The sequence below is a fragment of the Hemitrygon akajei genome, unplaced genomic scaffold (assembly GCF_048418815.1).
Source record: "Hemitrygon akajei unplaced genomic scaffold, sHemAka1.3 Scf000115, whole genome shotgun sequence".
Taxonomy (NCBI): domain Eukaryota; kingdom Metazoa; phylum Chordata; class Chondrichthyes; order Myliobatiformes; family Dasyatidae; genus Hemitrygon; species Hemitrygon akajei.
The window spans coordinates 583,034-598,411 of record NW_027332001.1 but is presented as its reverse complement, the minus strand read 5'-3'; the positions used below and the strand labels follow the sequence as shown (position 1 = coordinate 598,411).

The window sequence follows — 15,378 nt, the reverse complement described above, 5'->3', positions numbered from 1 at the left end:
AAAGAGGGTTGGGAAGAAATGTGGCTGAGATGGGAGAGCATCTATCATTGTCATTGGTTGGAGGGGCTGAATGGCTGTTTCTCACTTGATGTTTCTGTGTTCCTGTCCAGTGATTCCAAAGGAATATGAACAGAAATGAGTGTTTATAAACATAGAAGTGGTTTGAACAAAACCTGTACGATTCCTTTTTGGGTCTGAATCGTCTGTTAGACAGTAATGGGAATCGAACCTGTATTTCTGTGACCTATGCAGTACAGGGATGGGATGTGTAAGATGCAGAGAGAAAAATAAAAAATGTAGCTGGTGTAAATTTGAAATGTGGAAATTTTGGCGGGTAGATCAGGCAGCGTGTGAGGAGTGAAGAGCAGAGTCACTGTTTTAAATGAGAGACCCTGCACTCATCACATGACCCTGTTTACCACAGATCGGCAGCATTTGCAGGTTTGTTTCTCAGGCCCTGCCCCCACTCTATGACGCACAATCACACTGCGCATGCTCAGTCCCAGGATGGGCAGTGATTTTTGTGTGGATGAAAGCGGCGGATCGTCTGTGGGGCTGGGATCAGGACAGTGACCTTGCCCCCTGGGGCGGGGAGCCGGGGGAACGATCATTCTCTGTGGGGCAAGACCAACGAGATCCTGCAGGTGAGAATTGAGGCCGGTCCTGAGCAATGTTGGGCAGTGCTTCCCGTTATTTCCCTGAACAGCCGGCTTCCACCGCTTCCCAGACAGAACATATTCTGTGGGTCCAGGTTGTGGGACCTTCACACCGAAACTCCTGAGATGACCTGCCGCTCAGCCTCTGGTGCTGCGGTCCAAGGAGCGGGATGAGGTGGTGAGGCCGGGACTGAATCCATCCATTGAGATATATCCTGGGAACTTTATCTCCATCACCTGGCCCGGTAGCGGATCCAAACTTCACCTGGATTGATACCTGGGTTTGATAATTGTTTCTGTGTAACTGGGCTCCTATAAGTACTTCTACACTTCACTTAACTCTCCCCGCAGAAGATCCAACCCAGCAACCCAGGCCGCCTAATAATTTCCAAACGATTAAATTGAGAAATCTGTTTATTATTGTCATGTATAGAGGTTCACTGGAAATCTTATCTTGTGTACTATCCACACACATCAATTCATTAAACAGTACATTGAGGTGATACAAGGTAAAATAATATCAGTGTTACAAAGCATTATGGTTCTAGAGAAAGTGCAGTGCAGAAAGTGTCAGGTCACTTCAAGTAACACAGTGAGGTCAGCTGTCCATCTTATCACACTGGGGACATTCAGTTTGCTCAGAACAGCAGAATGGAAACCGTCTTTGTGGTACATGGCTTCAGGGTTTTGTAGCTCCTCCCTGATGGGGAATATGTGAGAAGTGAGAATGTCCCAGGTTGTGGGGATCGTTGACTACACGGCCTGCTTTACTGAGGCAGTGGGAAGTGCAGACAGAGTCCATGGAGGGGAGGTTGGTTTCTATGCTGTGCTCAGCTGTGCCCACAACTCTCCGCAGTTCTTTACAATCATGGGCGGAGCAGTAGCCAGACGAAGGTGTCAGGTATCTGGATGGGATACTTTCCATGGTGCATTGATAAGATTTAGTTAGGAGAGAAGGGTAGATGCCAAATTTCCTGTTGTTCTATCTTGGTCATTTTAGAATCTTTTATACAGTAGTATCTACTATTAATTCAGTATCTGTGTATTGCTGGAGGACCATCAGTGATTGTCCTTGATCCTTTCTTCCAGCTGGTTTCATCTCCACATCCACCGCCATCTCGTTCAACTGGTTTCCGCCTCTTATTTTACCGCAGATCTGCAGCATCTGCGGGTTTCATTTCGAGGCTCCGCCCCCCACACTGATGATGTAACAATCACAGTGCATGCTCACTGTTCCTGGATGGGCGGCAGTTTCCTTTCCATTCGGTGTTGGGATAGCCTGCCGGCTCGGGATTGGGAGAGGACCCTCGCCCCCAGGGGCAGTGAGCCGGGGGAAGCATCACCAGCACAGGTTGAATTAAATGCAGCACGAGGCAGGGTAGAAGGAGACAATACAACTTTAACTTATTGATAGAAAATGTTGCTGTGCTACTCTTGGTCCTAATTAAATTCAGGATATGTCGTAGAGCTTTGTTATTCATTTTTTTCTGTTATTTTTGCTGAGCCGTTACTCAGGAAGAGCCCACGAAGGATTGTTGCACGTTTTTTTTTTCATTATCTGATCACTGCACCTCAGTGAAGAGACAAGTGACCTCAGGAGCAGATGTAACAGATTGACAGTGAGGTTGGTGGCGGGGAGGATGTTGTGAACACTCACTGTCTGGACTGTATTGGAATGAAGAGAAAACTAATGAATATAGGCATTGCATTTCTGCAAAATCTGTTCAGGATGTCAGAAGCATCTTGAAAACCGTTGGTGTTTGTGCAGTATTTAAAATAAAAAAAGGGAAATTACTGGAAATTCTGAGAGACCCCCAGCCTCCCAGATGACCACATCCGCACCAGGTGCACCAAGCTGCAACTCCTCAGAGCTCGATGTCATTCACAGTAAGTTATCAGGGAACCTTTAACATCATCATCTCCTCAAAACTAATCAGTAAACTCCAACACCTGACCTCAATACCGCCTGGTGCAATTGAGTCCTGGATTTCCTCACTTGCAGACCCCACACAGTTCAGATTGGCAGATTACGGCTGCACAGGTGGTAGGTCAACTGAGGAAGATCTGTACCAGCAAGGCGGCTGGACCGGATGGAGTTTCCCCACGATTACTGAGGGCCTGTGCGACTGAGCTGGGAGAACCACTACAGCGTATCTTTAACATGAGCTTGGAGCAGAGAAGAGTACCCAGACAGTGGAAGACATCCTGTATTGTCCCGGTACCGAAGAAACCACAACCAAAGGAGTTGAATGACTTCAGACCTGTTGCCTTGACGTCGCACGTGATGAAGACCATGGAGCGGCTGATAATACAGAATCTGAGGCCACAAACCAGGCACGCCCAGGATCCTCTTCAGTTTGCATATAAGGAGAAGGTGGGAGTGGAGGATGCTATCACGTATTTGCTGCACAAATCACTCTCTCACCTAGAGGGGGTCAGTTGTGCTGTGAGGATTACATTCCTTGACTTCTCTAGTGCCTTTAACACCATCCAGCCCAAGATCTTAAGGCACAAACTAACGGAGATGGGAGTAGACTCTCACATGGTGGATTGGATAGTGGACTACTTGACAGATAGACCTCAGTATGTGCGGTTGGGAGACTGTAGGTCTGACACGGTGGACAGCAGCACAGGGGCGCCGCAGGGAACCGTACTCTCTCCGGTCCTGTTCACCCTGTACACATCAAACTTCCAATATGACTCAGAGTCCTGCCTTGTGCAGAAGTTCGCTGATGACACGGCCATAGTGGGGTGTGTCAGGAATGGACAGGAGGAGGAGTATAGGAAACTGATTCAGGACTTTGTGATATGGTGCAACTCAAACTACCTGCGTCTCAATATCACCAAGACCAAGGAGATGGTGGTGGACTTTAGGAGGTCTAGGCCTCATATGGAGCCAGTGATCATTAATGGAGAACGTGTGGAGCAGGTTAAGACCTACAAGTATCTGGGAGTACAGTTAGACGAGAAGCATGACTGGACTGCCAACACAGATGCCTTGTGCAGGAAGGCACAGAGTCGAATGTACTTCCTAAGAAGGTTGGCGTCATTCAATGTCTGCAGTGAGATGCTGAAGATGTTCTATAGGTCAGTTGTGGAGAGCGCCCTCTTCTTTGTGGTGGCGTGTTGGGGAGGAAGCATTAAGAAGAGGGACGCCTCACGTCTTAATAAGCTGGTAAGGAAGGCGGGCTCTGTCGTGGGCAAAGGACTGGAGAGTTTAACATCGGTAGCTGAGCGAAGGGCGCTGAGTAGGCTACGGTCAATTATGGATAACTCTGAACATCCTCTACATAGCACCATCCAGAGACAGAGAAGCAGTTTCAGTGACAGGTTACTATCAATGCAATGCTCCTCAGACAGGATGAAGAGGTCAATACTCCCCAATGCCATTAGGCTTTACAATTCTACCTCCAGGACTTAAGAACTTTTTAAAAGCTATTAATGCTTTTTGAGACGGTGATTTAGATGCATATCATATTTTTTTTTTTACTGAGTTAAGTATTGTATGTAATTAGTTTTGCTACAGCAAGTGTATGGGACATTGGAAAAAAAAAGTTGAATTTCCCCATGGGGATGAATAAAGTATCTATCTATCTATCCATCTATCTATCTAAAAAACAGCTCTTCCTCAATCTCCATCAGCACTGGAATACCACAGGGATGTGTACTTAGCCCCCTGTTCTACTCGCTTTACGCCTGTGACTGTGCGGCTAAGTACGGCTCCACCACCATATATAAGTTTGCTGATGATAGCTCTGTTGTGGACTCTGTCAAAAGGGGAGGTGAATCAGCATACAGGAGGGAGACTGAAAACTTGGCTGACTGGTGTAATAACAACAACCTCTCACTCAATATCAATATGACCAAAAAACTGATTGTAGAATTCCGGAGAGGGAAGCCCGCGGTCCTTGAGCCAGTACTCATCGGAGGATCAGAGTTGGAGGGGGTCAGTAACTTTAAATTCTTGGGTCTCACTCTCAGAGGTCCTGTCCCAGACCCATCATATAAATATAATTGCGAAGACAGTACAACAGTGTCTCTACTTCCTCAGGGGTATGTGGAGATTCGGTATGTCGCAAAAACGTTGGCAAACCTCTGCAGATGTGTGGTGGAAAGTCTGCTGATTGGCTGCATTACGGACTGGTCGGGGAACACCAATGCTTTTGAGCAGAAAATCCTTCGAAAGGTACTGGATTTGGTCCAGTATGTCACGGGGAAAGGTCTCCCAAATATTGAGTTTATCTACATGAAATGTTGCCGTAGAACAGCAGCATCCATCATCAAAGATCCTCACCGCCCAGACATGCACTTTTCTCGCTGCTGCCATCAGGTAGAAGGTACAGGTGTCTCAGGACACGCAACACCAGGTTCCAGAACAGTTACTATCCTACAAACATTTGGATGTGAATGTACAAGGCTTGACAAGTAAGTTCGCAGATGGCACAAAATTAGTGGATGGTGTTCACGGTGAAGATTATCGTAGCTTATTGGGGATCTAAATGGGCAGAGGAGTTGTAAATAGATTGAAAAACCAACGCGAGCAACAACGGTTTCATATAGAGGCTGGTGATTATGTGGAGGGAATTGCCAGAGGAAGTCGATGAGGCAGACCCAATTGTATAATTCCAGAAGCAGTTGGGATGTGTAGATGGAGTGAAGAGGCCAGTAGGGAAATGGGCCCATCACAGGAAATTGGGACCATCTCGGTGAGCACTGTAGTCAGCATTGTCTCATTGGGCTGAAAGGTCTCTATCTGTGCTCTGTTGCTCTGTAACTCTATCAGTAGATGCATTGGACAGACACAGACATAGTGTGGGAGTTCATGTTAACAGGGAATGTTTTGTCCCTAAGCCAACGGATGCTCTAATACAGGGGATGGCGATACTGTTATTTGCAAATACTGTAATCGTACTCTCTCTGACTCACTGTCTGCTTGTTTGTAATTCAGGGGATCACCAGCAGGTGGAGCTTTCCTGCTCCAGGACCAAAGTATAAACAAGACGACGGCAATCAACCATCGTCAGGCAGATACAGAATGCACAAAGGTATGATCACTGGGATCATTCTAACTGAACTTCTGTCCTGTTGGCACACACTAGAGCAAATGAACAAACTAAACTTTCATCAAGCAGTATCATTGATCCCACTGGTAAAGCGGCCTTGATGTAATTGATCAATCTAACAGTTCCAGCTCAGGGACCTGACACCGGTAATGGTCGAATCACTCCACTCACCTGAGTGAGCTTCAAAGTTTCACCTGAGTGAAAGGAGCAGGTACTCCTGGATCAGGTGGCTGTGAGTGAAACATAGGAATGCAATAGCGGGCTTGTGGGCTATGTAAAAGTCCAGGGTCAGTTTCTGCTTCACCTCGAGACAGGCCCTGATGTGTAAGATATCTCCAACTTTCATTTATAAAATTCAGAACCAGATGGTAGGAGCATTTCCAGGAATTCAGAGATTGTGTGAGAAACGAGCATTTCAGGATTTGGAAAGGCAGCTATCAACACCCTCCTGGTTTTCTTGGCTGCTGTGGAAAGAAGATGAGGGGAGTTACTGAAATCTGTTTTCTGTAGCCGAGCCGAGAACATTGGCAGCATTGGGAATGGTTGAAGATCAGATGACATCTCATTCTGGATAAATATGTGGTTTGCTTCAGTATTTTAATACCCGAATCCATGTCTGTGCTGTGTACAAATGGTGAATCTGAGTTCTCAATATTTCCCTATTAAGTTGGCCTGCTACCTGGATTTAAAATTTCCATCTCTGATGGAAAACCCGGTATAGCCAATGACCAAATGTCTCAGTCCCCAATAGGCACTGTGATTGTGCTCAACTCTGATTCCGGGGGGAATAAAACAGACATAACAGCCTGGACACAGGTCCTTCGGCCCAACTAATTCATGCTGATCTAATGGTCTCTTGAGTTTGCTCCGTTTTCCCACAGCTTTTCCCAAATTTCCCTTATAGACTTCTTCTATCCTTTTCCTTGCACACCTCTTCTCAACTTTGTAATTTTATTTGTGTTTGCAGCCTCCTCTGACTGCATGTAATTTACACCCATCACCTGCCACGTGGAAAAATGCCACTTCGGTCCCTTTTAAATCTCTGCGCTCATTTCTAGACTCACCTAACCTGAGAAAAAGACTGTGACAATTCTACTCTATCTTACCATATAACCATATAACAATCACAGCACGGAAACAGGCCATTCCAGCCCTCCTAGTCCATGCCGAACTCTTAATCTCACCTAGTCCCACCTACCCGCACTCAGCCCATAACCCTCCACTCCTTTCCTGTCCATATACCTATCCAATTTTACCTTAAATGACACAACTGAACTGGCCTCTACTACTTCTACAGGAAGCTCATTCCACACAGCTATCACTCTCTGGGTAAAGAAATACCCCCTCGTGTTTCCCTTAAACTTTTGCCCCCTAACTCTCAAATCACGCCCCTGATTATTTTGTGTACGTATATAAGGTCACCCTTCAGCTCCCATGCTCCAAGACAAACTGTCCCAGCACCATGCTGGTCATTCTCCACTACACTCTTTCCAGTTTAACTACCTTCATCCTATAGATTTGTAACCGCAACTACACACAAAGCTTTCTATGTTGCAAGGACGAGGCTGGGGATGAACCCAGGTGCAGGACACAGGCGCTGAGGTAGAGTCGTTAAGCGTTAGCACCACTGAGAATGGAGAGCCGGTATCCAGGCGCGTCTTTACACAGAGACAAGGTTCACGTACAGAATCCAGGAAACAATACAGAACTGAAAACTAACAGTCCTAAATAACCATGAAATGAGGTTACTCATACAAGGGTTGACCAACGAACTGGCAGTTCCTTGTTGTGATCCCAGGGATTTCATCCTGCATTTAATGATGGGAAGCAGGTGTATGTAATTTGCTGAATTGGAAATCAGGCAAGGGAATTTAAAGCTCAATTAGAGAGGTAATGGGAAATTGTCAGATGGAGCCACGAGACTCTAAGCGAGATGTTGACAATGATCTGCCCAGTTGTTACATGACAATCACCATGTGGGGGATAAGATGGGAACTAGGGGACTGGACATCACAGATCTCAAGGTAATGGTCAGTTTGCAACCCAGCAGACCGAATGATATGTGTCTCAAAGAAATGGTCACTCTGTGACCAATGAGACTGGACAGATCCTTATTACTGAGTCTATCATGTTCTCTTTCTGGGAGTGGATGTGTCCATTCTCTGGCTTATCGGGATGGTCACCTGGCAGGAAGTGTGGTTCATATCTGATCAGCTAGAGTCTCGGGTCCATTGCACCCACCCAGTCTCAATCAGTTCTGCTCAGCTCTAAATCACTCTGGTATAACCTGCAATTCATCATTTATTTCAGATGGGAGATTAAATTGGGTACAGAAAATATTCAAGACGATTTTACCAGGCAACTCACCGAGGGAAGATGACCGCGGCACAGGAAGCAAGGTACCAAAGCAGGGTCGGATTGAGAGCCATGTCCCAATGGATTGCTGTCTGGCCAAAGAGGAAGGGGAGCAAAGTCAGCCCAGAGACAGTGACGTCAGAGACACTGATCCGGACCCTGGAACCGGCACAAGTGAGACGACTGCCTGTCAGCCCAGAGACAGTGACGTCAGAGACACCGATCAGGACCCTGGAACCGGCACAAGTGAGGGGACTGCCTGTCAGCTCGGAAGCTCATCAAACACGGAATTGTCAAGTCCCCAACAAGGAGCAGGTGAGTGAAATATGAGGATGATGTTGTCACAGAATGTGGTAGGGAGGATAGAAAATGTGATTCCTTGTTGGAGGGTTGGTCAGAGGAGAGGGGATATGTGTGGGTGTGGTACATGTGTAGTGGGACACCTGTTACTGCACTACAGGAAATGTACTACCTGCTCTGATGATTTCCAGACTGTGCATTGGAGGAAATCCAATGTTCCAGATGAAGAGATTATTTCCAGGATGTGAATTAAGGAAAATATATTTTCCAGGATGTTTTGTATTAAATGAGGTCCTTCTGGCAATGTAATGCCCGGAACATTGTTGGGTCAGTTTTAAGGCCAGTGTTCGAGTTTAGGACAAAATCCATATTTCCAGCTGAAGGCAGGTGAACACTGAGGTTCCAGAATGGATTTTCTTCGTTGCGTTGGGTGAGAGCGCTGGAGACGAGGGAGATTTGAGTTCATGTCTACATTCTCTTTTTATAGTCACAGAGCCAGAGATTACAATCTCTGACCTCCTGACAGAGGGGGGTGAGAATCGACTGTACCAACTGACAAAGTTCTATAGAGACAGACTCGAACAAGCAATTGAAGAAAAGGTTGAAAGACTCGGTTGGATGTTGGCAAAGGAGGGACATTTCAGTCGAGAAGAAAATGAGGTGAGTGTACTTAGTGTATTGTCATGGAACTGCTTGTATCAGAGGGAATAGTGATCAATATGAATCTCCGGCACATTCTTGGAGTTCTACACGGCAATGGAGACTTTGATCTCTGACTTGTCTTCAGCAGATCTGGTTTCAGCTGTTAAGGTGGGGAGCACTGGGAACTACAGGTTCAGTGTCACCTTTTCCTCTCACACCTGCTGTATTTATCAGTGTTACGTATTCAGGCAACAATAAATATAGATGAGATAGGCAAGGGTTTAACAACAAATAACATGTTTATTAAACACTGAAACAAACCCCCTCAAAAGTAAACAAACTCAAACATTGACCCGAATCCAGCTGCTGGCAGCTGTTCAAACAGTTCTTAATAGCGTTGCAGTCTCAAACAGTCTTTAAAGCGGTATTGAAAAAAACAGTTCTTTAAAGCGATATGCTGAAAGAAAACAGTTCTTTAGAACGGTATGCCGACAGTTCAATAGCTCACGGTACTTTTAAAAGGAGAGACTTTTTAAAACGATTTAAATTCTCTTCCACGTCGATGTCCTTCGATTCCCAGCGTCGAACTCCCACGTCGAATTTTATTAAATATAACGGCTTAAAGTGACTGACCTCTCTTCCACACTATTCTCAAACCCTTTCTGGTCATCCCAGGGATCAACAGCGAGAATAGTCAACGAAATCCTTCCGAATGAGGATCAAACAAGGTCGAAATCAATCCACCGTCGAAAATCGGTTCTTCTCGATGTCCATCTTCCAAACTTCACTCTCCATCAGCAAAGAAACCGTTGGCTCTGACCTTTTAAACTTTAGGCATTATATAAAACTTCATTTTTAACTAAACTGCGTCATCACATTAAATCACACAGTAACATGAAGTCATCTTGGCAAATCTAGCCACGAACTGCCCCACCTGACAGGGTGTACCCTGTAGAAAAAATCTGTCACATGACCTCTACTGGCGGGAAAATGACATCACTCCACCATCACAAGACCATTACCTCATGTCCAGTATAACTTCAACCCCAGTCACGTGACAAGGGTACCACTGTCACGTGTCACGGGTACGTAACAATCAGTGTGAAATAAGAGCAGTGGCTGCATATCTGGACTGTTGAACAGGCATTCAGTCTGAAACTAATTTTGCATCTTATCAAGACCGTCGGTCAAGTTCACCTCAGCTCATTAATCCAGGATGAATATTAAACTGTCAGATTGTAAATTGGGCCAAGCGGCTTCACTGTGGTACCTGAGGGAGGAAAACCTGCTAACCAGAGCTGGTCTGTTCTCCATCTATTCCATGTCAGACTACTGAAACTGCCTATTCCCATTGACCTGCACCGGGTCATAGCACTCTATACCCTTATCATTCATGTATCTATCCAGACTTCTCTTAACTGCTTGTACCACTTGTTCTGCTAACTCATTCCACACTCTCATCACCCTCTGAGTGAAGAAGTTTCCACTCATTTAACCTTTAAACTTTTCACCCTTCATCATTTACTGAAGACCTCTTGTTGTAGAACTTCTTTACTTTGGTGCAGAATGTCTGCTTGAATTTTCCTTATCGATACCCGTCATAATTTTGTGTACCTCTATCAAATCTCTCCTCAGTTTTTTTACATTCCAAGACATAATGTGTTCAATCTTTTCCTGTAACTCATGTCCTCCAGTCTCAGCAACATCCTTGTAATTTTTTTCTGTACTCTTCCAAACTTCATTACATCTGTCCTATAGGTAGGTGACCGGTGATGCACATAATACACAAAATTAAGCCTCACCAATGTCTTATACATGTTCAACATCACGTCTCAGATCCCGTACTCAATATTTTCATTTCTGAAGGCTAGTGTATCAAGGACTTTCTTTCTGACCTATCTTCCTTTGCTGCCACTTTTAATGAATTGTGGACCTGTATTCCCAGATCACTTTGTTGTACCACACTCCTCAGTGCCCGACCTGTCACTGTAGAATATCGATCCTTCCAAAGTGCAACACGTCACACTTGTCTGCATTAAATTGCATCGGTCATTTTTCAGCCCATTTCTCAGCTGGTTTAGACACCACTGCAAGTTTTGGTAGTGTCCCTTACTCTCCACTATACGTTCCCACTCTTGGTGTCATCCGCAAATTTGCTGATTGAATTCACCATATTATCATCCACATCATCGATATAGATGACAAACAACAACGGACCCAGCACCGATCCCTGTGGCACCACACGAGTTACAAGCTCCCAGTCAGAGATGCAACAGTCTATAACCACTCTCTGTCTCCTTCCAAAAAGCCATTGTCAAATCCAGTTTACCAGTTTACCTTGAATGCTGAGTATCTGAACTTTCTTGCCCACCCTCCTTTGCGGTTCCTTGTCAAATGTCGTGCTAAAGTCCATGTCGACAACACCCACTTCTTTCGATTCATTAACTTTCCTGGTAACTTCCTTGGAAAACATTAAGATTAGTCAGACATGATCTACCATGCACAAAGCTGATATCACATGACACCAAAAATCAATAGGTTGCCCTGAAAGGGCATATATATCAGACAAACCCTTTGGTGAGTCATTTTACATTATTAGCTATTTTCATATTTCATATTTTCTCTACTTACACCTTTTTAGTTGTTTTCTGCTGGTTAGTAAAAGCTTCACAGTTCTCCAGATTTCCACTATATGTTGTAATATTCTCTGCCCTCTCCTTTGCTTTTGTGCTGGCATTGACTTCATCGTCAGCCACGGTTGATCATCCTTCCTCTGGCATAATTGTTAATCTTTGGGATTGTCTCCCTCTACCTGCGCCTTCTAAATGGTTCCCAGAATCCTCATCTATCCCTGCTTTGCTGTTGCCTCTGCTAGTGTCCTCTTGCAATTTATTTTTGCCCAACTCCTCTCTCATGTCTCTGTAATTCCTTTATTCCACTGTAATACGGATACATCCAACATTTACCTTCTCCCTCTCAAACTGTAGTGTAAGTTTTGTTATTTTATGATTACTGTCTCTTAAGGGTTTATTTACCTTAAGCTCCCCAATTAAATCTGGAGCAATACAGAACACAGTCTGCAGATCCGCCTTTCCTATAGTGGGCTCAACAGCCATCTCAGAGGCATTCTATAAATTCCCCCACTTAGGATTCAGCACTGACCTGATTTTGCAAAGCTACCTGCATATTGAAATTCCCCATGGCTATTTTAACACTGAGCTCTTTACATGCCTCTTCTCTCTCCCACTGGAATTTGCAGCCCACATCCCGGTTATTGTTCCATCAGGGTCATTTTTCCTAAGCAGTTTCTTAACATCTATATCGTCCAATCTGATATCACCTCTTTATAAGGACTTTCATTTTTCTATGAGAACAGAGTCAACCCAACCCTTTCACCTACCTGCCTATCCGTTCGATTAACTATTTATCCCTAGATGCAAGTACACAACTAGGATCTTCTTTCAGCCACGATTCAGTGATGCCTGCCATCCATTTTTTAATTTGCTCTCTCGCTCTCCCGTCTTTTCCATTCTTGGTGTCACATCTTTTTGATATAATGTTGCACATTGATGGACAAGTAAATTAATCATGTTGAATATACTGCAGGATGTCAGTAAATCCTTATTCATTCACAATATTGATATAGAATTTCCTTCAGTTACTGTTTCTCTGTTAATGACTGAACCCAGGGCGGATGAGGCAGCAGCCCAGTGACTGCATCTGTTCTGAAGCTACCGGGGCCATGAACAGATACTTTCCTGCACATTCTCCATGTCTGTCTGTCTGCTCCACAATACATTCATTGTTTTCCTTTTATAGAAAGTCACTGAACTGACAGAGAGGGGAAACCGGACAGAGAGTTCCAGACTCTTCCTCAGTTTGGTGATGGGCAAAGGCTCCCGGGCCCGGAGGACGATGTGGGAATCCTTTGTGACATGGAGGACTGAGTTACCGAAGTTGGACAGAATACTGAGGGAAATACAGGAACTCGGTATGTTAAAAACACGCACTGAACACAAAGGCACATTGAAATAAACAGGTTTAATTAACCATATAACCATATAACCATATAACAATCACAGCACGGAAACAGGCCATTCCGGCCCTCCTAGTCCGTGCCGAACTCTTAATCTCACCTCGTCCCACCTACCCGCACTCAGCCCATAACCCTCCACTCCTTTCCTATCCATATACCTATCCAATTTTACCTTAAATGACACAACTGAACTGGCCTCTACTACTTCTACAGGAAGCTCATTCCACACAGCTATCACTCTCTGAGTAAAGAAATACCCCCTCGTGTTTCCCTTAAACTTTTGCCCCCTAACTCTCAAATCATGTCCTCTCGTTTGAATCTCCCCTACTCTCAATGGAAACAGCCTATTCACGTCAACTCTATCTATCCCTCTCAACATTTTAAATACCTCGATCAAATCCCCCCTCAACCTTCTACGCTCCAATGAATAGAGACCTAACTTGTTCAACCTTTCTCTGTAACTTAAGTGCTGAAACCCAGGTAACATCCTAGTAAATCGTCTCTGCACTCTCTCTAATTTATTGATATCTTTCCTATAATTCGGTGACCAGAACTGTACACAATATTCCAAATTTGGCCTTACCAATGCCTTGTACAATTTTAACATTACAACCCAACTTCTGTACTCAATGCTCTGATTTATAAAGGCCAGCGTTCCAAAAGCCTTCTTCACCACCCTATCTACATGAGACTCCACCTTCAGGGAACTATGCACTGTTATTCCTAGATCTCTCTGTTCCACTGCATTCCTCAATGCCCTACCATTTACCCTGTATGTTCTATTTGGATTATTCCTGCCAAAATGTAGAACCTCACACTTCTCAGCATTAAACTCCATCTGCCAACGTTCAGCCCATTCTTCTAACCGGCATAAATCTCCCTGCAAGCTTTGAAAACCCACCTCATTATCCACAACACCTCCTACCCTTAGTATCATCAGCATACTTACTAATCCAATTTACCACCCCATCATCCAGATCATTTATGTATATTACAAACAACATTGGGCCCAAAACAGATCCCTGAGGCACCCCGCTAGTCACCGGCCTCCATCCCGATAAACAATTATCCACCACTACTCTCTGGCATCTCCCATCTAGCCACTGTTGAATCCATTTTATTACTCCAGCATTAATACCTAACGACTGAACCTTCTTAACTAACCTTCCATGTGGAACTTTGTCAAAGGCCTTGCTGAAGTCCATATAGACTACATCCACTGCCTTACCCTCGTCAACATTCCTCGTAACTACTTCAAAAAATTCAATAAGGTTTGTCAAACATGACCTTCCACGCACAAATCCATGCTGGCTACTCCTAATCAGATCCTGTCTATCCAGATAATTATAAATACTATCTCTAAGAATACTTTCCATTAATTTACCCACCACTGATGTCAAACTGACAGGTCTATAATTGCCAGGCTTACTTCTAGAACCCTTTTTAAACAATGGAACCACATGAGCAATACGCCAATCCTCCGGCACAATCCCTGTTTCTAATGACATCTGAAAGATCTCCGTCAGAGCTCCTGCTATCTCTACACAAACTTCCCTCAAGGTCCTGGGGAATATCCGGTCAGGACCCGGAGATTTATCCACTTTTAAATTTCTTAAAAGCGCCAGTACTTCCACCTCTTTAATTGTCATAGGTTCCATAGCTTCCTTACTTGTTTCCCACACCTTTCACCATTCAATATCCTTCTCCTTAGTGAATGGACATTATTTTGATTCAAACAGGTCCTGATCCACGAGAATACATGAACATCGCCCAAGGGTTATCTGAATTACCCTCTCATCTGATCGGTGAGTGATGAAATGCTCAGTTCAAACCAGATCTCAAATGTTTGACTGTGATTTAGTAGAAACTGGGAATCAAAATTCGCCATTAATCATTCTCTGATATCTGGTTCAGGTTACAATTCAGAGGATCTCTCGTTGCAGCCTGAATATTCTACAATGTATTTTTCTATTAATCCAGCTGTTGGGTCTGGTGAACCCTTCACTCCAGGTCCTACCGCTCTGGGAATCCCCGCACTCCCCAGGCAGGATCCTGATATACTGCATGACCCAGTCCAGGTGACTTTTCTATCTTCAGACCTTTCAGATTCTGAAGCACCTTCTCCTTCGTAATTCTGTCTGCTGATGCTCTTTACATTTTGTAATTCCGTTAGTGACTTCCACAGAGTTTGTCTGCCATTTCCTTTTTCACCCATTACTACATTTACAACATCATTTTCAGCAGTCCGATATCGACCCTCTCATTTTTTTTTACTCTTTATATACCTGGGGAAAGAAAAAATTCTTTGGTATCCTCATTTATGTTA

The 15,378-nt window shown here is 44.5% G+C and overlaps 1 protein-coding gene across 1 annotated transcript in view; it reads left to right on the top strand.

The window, feature by feature from the left end:
* The window catches only part of LOC140723483 (NACHT, LRR and PYD domains-containing protein 3-like), a 40,492-nt gene that overhangs the window by 16,160 nt on the left and 8,954 nt on the right, over window positions 1–15,378 (top strand). Inside the window, exons 4-8 of the mRNA XM_073038052.1 lie at window positions 5,605–5,701; window positions 8,030–8,389; window positions 8,862–9,034; window positions 12,836–13,007; window positions 14,792–14,857. Coding sequence (XP_072894153.1) covers window positions 5,605–5,701; window positions 8,030–8,389; window positions 8,862–9,034; window positions 12,836–13,007; window positions 14,792–14,857 — 868 coding nt within the window. The remainder of the gene's footprint in view (window positions 1–5,604; window positions 5,702–8,029; window positions 8,390–8,861; window positions 9,035–12,835; window positions 13,008–14,791; window positions 14,858–15,378) is intronic.